We start from the raw sequence: 6,271 nt of genomic DNA, 5'->3' as shown, positions 1-6,271 counted from the left end.
GTAGTTAATACTCGGGTTCTGTGTTAGTTACGAAACTATCTTGTGACAGTTTTTTGACATGAGACATATTTAAGCAAGTTTTGGTCAATTTTCTGGTGCGGACGACGAAAGACATATCTTCTCATTTTTATTTCTTGCTCTCAAAGTTCTATGTATTATCTAATTGAGAATTTGAGATTACCACCTAAATACTTCGATTTGAAAGTATACAACACAATTCTTAAAATTTCCAAGTGCTTTTAATCCCAAATTTCTTACACGCTTGTATGTATAGCAAAGGGTCTAATACATGTGGAGAAAATAATTAATCACAAAAATTAAAATCAATTTCATGTCATGAAAGAAGTTTTATAACCATTTTATATATGGAGCAATAGTGTAAATAACATAGATCTTAACACTTCATACTTTATGGATCCACATTAGAATTTGATGACCAAATTATGCCAAAAATGATAATTCACGTGACAAAAGTAACAATAAACATCATTATAAGCATTTTTTAAAATCTTTCCATCTTTTCTTACACAACACCACAAATGAGTGCCATATTAAATAACATATGTTTTTGGTATAATTTTGAATCAAATAACCTACACACATTTATTTGTATATGTTTTAATCAAACATTATTAAAAATAAAAATAGTTCTATATATGAAAAAAAATGCGATGGTCTATTTGTTCACACTTCACACCCTCCGTACTCGTGATAAGTTAGAAAAATCCTAACATTCCGAAATTCTGAAAGAAACCCAAATCTCGAAGTTTAAAGCTTCAAATCCGATAATTATATACGTGGGTTTATGAGTAAATGTGTCGTCCACTCTCACATGACGCTAAAACCCCATCACCGATGCAAGGTGGTCGCCCATTCTAAAGACCAACTGTCGCCGTTTCCCTTGTTTCCAAGAACCCTTCCTCCTCCCAATATGCACCACACGTCCTTCGATATCCATGCACAAGATCTCCTGTATACATGTAAATCACAGCTTTATTTTTCACTTGCTACTCTATGTATATATACTACCTATTTCCATATTGTTATATTAATATTTTGCTAGAATATGTTCTCTTCTTCTTTAACATTATGATCATCGTCTTGTTACTGCTGCTCCTGCCATTTTCAGTCAGCAGCCATGGCTGCCCACCTGAAAAATGTGGCAGTTTTGACTCCATACCCTACCCGTTTCATCTACACAACACTTCTGATTGTGGGGAGAATTTACTTTCAGATGCCTTCCATCTTTCCTGCTCTAATTCAACCTCCTTGTTCCTCACCATTGGATCATACAGATATCAGGTTCTTCATTTCTTTCCTGATGGTGGTGGCATACTAGTGGATTTTCCTAACGATACCTTTAGTTATTCTTCTTTGTGTCGAAGGTATTATGATCTTAGATCGTTTGGGTTTCAGACGAATGATTACTTTGGTATATCGAGTGATAACGTGGTTGGTTTGTATGGGTGTGGGGATTCTTCGTTGTGTAGGAGTGATTGTGGTGGATGCCATGATGAAAACACGACCACTACCTTCGCTAGTAGTGGATGTTGTTACCTTCTTTCTGATGAACGTGGTGGTGTTTGGCGTGTGGGTGATGGTTTCTCTGTGTTTTTGGAGTTGGGATGCAAGGGGTTTGCTTGTTGGATTGGTTCGAGTTCAAAAAATGATGTTGTAAAACATGGCATTAAGTTAGAATGGGCGATTCCAAGCAATTTGATACATGGAGTTTGTGATGTTAATGCTCGAATTGTGAATGTGAGCTCTGTTAATTTGGGTATGAGGTGCAAATGCTTTGATGGATTTGTAGGTGATGGATATGCTAAGGGAATGGGTTGCTTGAAAGGTGAGTTTAATTTGGTGTTGTTTCTTCAAGTTCTTTTTCTATTACTATACTGAGTTTTTGGCCTAGAACATCGCCTATATTGAGCCCCCTCCTCCATATCCTCGTAAAGTGGGGAAGTCTTGGTCAACGTTTGAACCAGGAAGTGAAAAAATGTAAATTTGAATCATTTACTTTCTCTATCAATCGTTATGTGTGCATTAAATAAAAAAGAAAACATTCATATAGGAAAACTTCATTTCTCTCACTTTCACTATTAAATTGCTAATTTGTATTCTTTTGCATACATAGCTTTACCAATTAAGTGTTGTTTATATTAAGTCTATTACATCAAAAAAAGAAACAAAATGATAGATTATTTGCTATTAACTTATCCTAATCTTTTCGTCTTCAATATATATATATAGCTTGCCTTAAGGATGGCCAGGAAGCATATGGCAAGGCTTGTTACGCAAAGCGACATGATCGGAGTAAACTCATGCTTGTGGCTGGTATATACATCAAACCTACTATAAGTCAATGAAATTTACAAATTGATCATACATTCACGCTAGGGTTTTGTTTGAAGTCTCACATGGATTAGACAGTCTTATTGTGTAGTCTTTCCTTTTTCTCAAACGTTTCTTTTAGGAAAAAAAAATCAATATATTTTACATGGTATCAAAATCAGTGATAGGGTCCACATTAGCGATATACATCTTTATTGATACTGGGAGCCTCACATCTTTCTTTAAACTCTTTTAAACCGATATACATCTTTATTGATATTGGGAGCCTCACATCTTTCTTTAAACTCTTTTAAACCTAAAATCTTAGACTCCACGTATCTAACAGATTTATTTTACATACAGGGATTCTTGCATTATGCCTCTCAATCGCCACATTGGGCGCACTCTTTTGCTTGTTGAAAAGACAAACAATAACAAAGTCAGGAAACCTTGATCTCGATCAAATACGAAGCCAAAGCAGTGTTTCATTTCACAAAGGGCGTAGAACTCGTTTGTTCACTCATAGCGAGCTAGAAGAAGCTACCAAAGGATTCTCAGATGATCAAAAACTCGTCAACATGGGGGAACGAGGTACAATCTACGCAGGCATCCTTACAGATGGACTCGAGGTAGCAGTCCACAAAGTACATTGCACAACCGAAACGGATCTCATTCAAGTTCTATCACGTGTCAAGATTTTCTCAGAAGTTTCCCACATGAACATGGCGCGTATCCTCGGATGCTCCATTGACTCCGGCTACACCCCACTTGTGGTATACGAGTATCCAGGAAACAAAACACTCGAACAACATCTATGTCAAGGAGGAGTAGATGGAAACCTAGGTCTTGATTGGCATACTAGATTAACAATTGCAGCTCAACTATCGAGTGTGCTCGCATATCTCCAATCTGAAGTCTTCCCTCCTGTGTTCCACCATGGTCTTCAATCCGGTTGTGTTCTATTAGACCATGACCTCTCTGTAAAACTAGTAGGGTTTGAGTTATTCAATTGTGGATCAAACGGGAGTACTCCTTTTTCTAGCAAAAACGATGTTTATGGACTCGGTGTTGTGCTTCTTGAGATCATGGTGGGTAGCAAGTCGGTGGAGTTAGCGGTTGGGAAGATCAGAAATGGGAAGGTGGAGGAGGTGGTGGATCCACGGTTGTACTACCATGAACAACCGGTGTATAGAAAAGAGCAGATGAGTATCATGGCGGATGTTGCAACGAGGTGTTTGTTGTTTGGTGGAGATGGGAGGTTGGGGATGAATGATGTTGCAAGAGAGCTTGTGCATGTGACAAAAGAGAGTATTGATAATATTGGAAGTAGAAGGATTCCAGCTGGACTTGAAGAAACTTTTTCTAATTCTAGTCTTCTACAAATGATATCATTGTCTCCTGATTCCATTTATGTGCCATAATTGTAATAAGAACGAAAGACATTACTGTATTTTTAACTTTCTATAGGTTAATTTTTATGTTTTAGTGTATATAGTATAAGTTGTTTTCTAACAAATCCAAACAACAACCATAAACATATATAAAAATGTTGAATCATGGTTTCACCTTCCACAAAATTGGGATACCAAAATTACAGATCTGAAGGTTTACTTATTGAATCTTATCTCCTACAAAATTCTCAGCCACTTCTGCCACCGCAGCTGCCGCCTTATCCAACCCCATCTTCTGCAATTCCTTCATGAATCCATCAACCTCTGCTCCATTGATTTTGTAAGGACTGTGCATAATCCCTGGAAATGAACGATTTTCAACTTCTTGCTTATATTCCGATAGAGCTTTGGTAATCACTTCTCCTACAAGAGCGAACTGCTTACAGAACTTTGGAGTAACCTGCAACAATGGCGTATAACAGTGGACCAGTCATTTAGTAAGATATAATGGAGTGAATTGTCTAAAATACCCTTAAAAACGATAAAGAAATAGAACCTTAGCATGATGTGGATGTTGCATCATTCCCAATAGGTCGTGGTAGACGAGAACCTGTCCACTGCAAAAAGGGCCTGCCCCTATGCCAATTGTGGGTATTTTAAGAACAGCAGTGGCGGCAGCAGCCACCGGAGCAGGAACACATTCAAGAACGACGGAGAAACAGCCGGCGTCCTGTAATGCTAGCGCTGTCTCTACAACCTGTAAGTATTCAAGAACATCAGAAAGTGGTGAGGTTTGACTTTTGAAGCCAAAGATGGAGTTTTTGGGATTCAAAACTGATATGGATTCTTTGAAATTTCTTGAGAAAACGTATAGCTCGATGTATCTACCAAATGCAGAAAAAATGGGTTGGAATTTGAGAGAAAACCGTATCAGTTTCGAAATTTGGAAACTATATGTTTGACCTGAAAAGTCAAACCTTGACTGCGCTGAGAACATTCTTCCCTTGAGGTCTAAATCCACCAAGAACACTAATGGCTTGAGGGGTAAGCCCTACATGCCCCATAACAGCAATCCCAGCTTCAACGATGTGTTTTGCAGCAGAAATTCTCGATGGTGCACCCCCTTCCAACTTGATTGCATCCATTCCTCCTTCTTTCAATACCCTCACTGCTGTATCAACAGCCTATTCATAAACAAAATTGCAATTGTATACAGGTAAACAATAATCGATTGTTATGATCAAACCAAGGATTCGAAAATCGAAAAGGGTACCTGTTGGGAGCTGGATTCATAGGTGCCGAAAGCAAGATCCCCCACAAGTAATGGCCGTTTAGCTCCTCTAGCAACAGATCGACAATGCACTAACATCTCCTCTAATGTGATCGGCAACGTTGTGTCGTAGCCGTGAACCACCATAGACGCAGAGTCTCCGACGAGTGCGATGTCAATTCCGGCGGTATCTAAATGGACTGCCGACGGGTAATCATAAGCCGTCACCATCGTTATCCCCTCCCCTTTCCTGTGCTTTGCGCGTAGAGTTGTCAGGGTGACTCTTTTGTCAGGGTTTTGAGGTTTTGGGCCTCCGTAGACGGTGTCTTCCGGGATGTTGCTCATATGCCTTGCATAGGTGGAGATTTTGAAATTGTGTTTTGTGCTGGTGAGGCATGCTTTTGATAATCTATTCAAGAGTGCAGCCATGGTTGATTGAAGAAATTAAAGAAAAAGTATAGTTTCTAATCAGTTTTGTTGAATATCGGAATGGATTCGTGGGTGTGATTGCAGATATGAAATTGGAGGTTACAGTCGAGGGATCACACACATGTAACCAGGGATTGGGAGTGTGGGTGGCCGAATGGTAGACGACTGCAGAGTGATAAAGCTGTTATAAGGCGGCGCCATTCTTCGACAACGTGAAATTAATGTAATTACAATTAGGTGCGGAGCACCTGTAGAAGCTTAGGAAATATTTTCTGAAAAATAATTAAAGTGTATAATCATTTTTATATTTATATATTAACAAATATATAATAATTAATTTGAAAGGCAAGTGATAAAAATATAAAAAAACTGAAAGTGTCTCTCATTCTCTCCACATGTTGGGTTATTTGAAATGCTTGAAATGTGTTTGGTATATAAAAATGAAAGACAATATGATATATTATCACATTTATAATGCATTAAATTTATTAGAGTTTAATGAATTGATATATCATCATTTTATTTACTATACAACTCTTTATTAATTTTTCTACAATGCATTGAACTCATTAAAGTTCAATGAAATATATATTTAATAGTTAAAAAGTTTTATTTTTCCTATTGAATAGTTCAATGGTCATTAAACTTCATATTCATTGAATGTCAACATGACATCCCACAATGGTAGAGTTTAATCTATTGAATATCAATTAGGCATGTCACCTCATTCAACTCTCCCATTGAACTATACATTGTGAATGCTCTTAGTGTCAACATGTTTAATTGGATCAAAAATAGGATTAAGTCATGTAATCTTGATTGGTATATGTGGTGTATGTCTCTTATGTTG

The 6,271-nt window shown here is 37.5% G+C and overlaps 2 protein-coding genes across 2 annotated transcripts; one reads left to right on the top strand and one right to left on the bottom strand.

The window, feature by feature from the left end:
• The first annotated feature begins 1,055 nt into the window (after positions 1 to 1,055).
• LOC145041683 (Protein kinase superfamily protein) lies at positions 1,056 to 3,781 on the top strand. Its single transcript, XM_078989830.1, has 3 exons — positions 1,056 to 1,846; positions 2,251 to 2,334; positions 2,695 to 3,781. The coding sequence occupies exons 1-3, from the start codon at positions 1,090 to 1,092 to the stop codon at positions 3,750 to 3,752; spliced, it is 1,899 nt and encodes a 632-aa protein (XP_078845956.1). The 5' UTR covers positions 1,056 to 1,089; the 3' UTR covers positions 3,753 to 3,781.
• Positions 3,782 to 3,847: 66 nt separating this feature from the next.
• LOC145041684 (3-methyl-2-oxobutanoate hydroxymethyltransferase 1, mitochondrial-like) lies at positions 3,848 to 5,671 on the bottom strand. Its single transcript, XM_078989831.1, has 4 exons — positions 4,996 to 5,671; positions 4,700 to 4,906; positions 4,279 to 4,479; positions 3,848 to 4,182 (listed from the first exon to the last, which is right to left on the bottom strand). Exons 1-4 carry the CDS (start codon positions 5,419 to 5,421, stop codon positions 3,943 to 3,945), a joined length of 1,074 nt encoding a protein of 357 aa, XP_078845957.1. The 5' UTR covers positions 5,422 to 5,671; the 3' UTR covers positions 3,848 to 3,942.
• Positions 5,672 to 6,271: the final 600 nt, after the last annotated feature.

This window comes from Lactuca saligna, chromosome 4 (assembly GCF_052625555.1).
Source record: "Lactuca saligna cultivar CGN05327 chromosome 4, ASM5262555v1, whole genome shotgun sequence".
Taxonomy (NCBI): Eukaryota; Viridiplantae; Streptophyta; class Magnoliopsida; order Asterales; family Asteraceae; genus Lactuca; species Lactuca saligna.
Note: the sequence above shows the minus strand (reverse complement) of the source record. Positions and strands in the feature narration are given on the sequence as shown.

Bases quoted from the DNA above. Each gene is read 5' to 3' on its own strand.
- LOC145041683 (XM_078989830.1), top strand. From the start codon at position 1,090: ATGATCATCGTCTTGTTACTGCTGCTCCTGCCATTTTCAGTCAGCAGC. The intron at 1,847-2,250 runs GTGAGTTTAATT...ATATATATATAG, and splicing joins GGGAATGGGTTGCTTGAAAG to CTTGCCTTAAGGATGGCCAG. The intron at 2,335-2,694 runs GTATATACATCA...TTTTACATACAG, and splicing joins TAAACTCATGCTTGTGGCTG to GGATTCTTGCATTATGCCTC.
- LOC145041684 (XM_078989831.1), bottom strand. From the start codon at position 5,421: ATGGCTGCACTCTTGAATAGATTATCAAAAGCATGCCTCACCAGCACA. The intron at 4,907-4,995 runs GTACCCTTTTCG...GTTTATGAATAG, and splicing joins ATGAATCCAGCTCCCAACAG to GCTGTTGATACAGCAGTGAG. The intron at 4,183-4,278 runs GTTCTATTTCTT...CCATTGTTGCAG, and splicing joins AACATCCACATCATGCTAAG to GTTACTCCAAAGTTCTGTAA.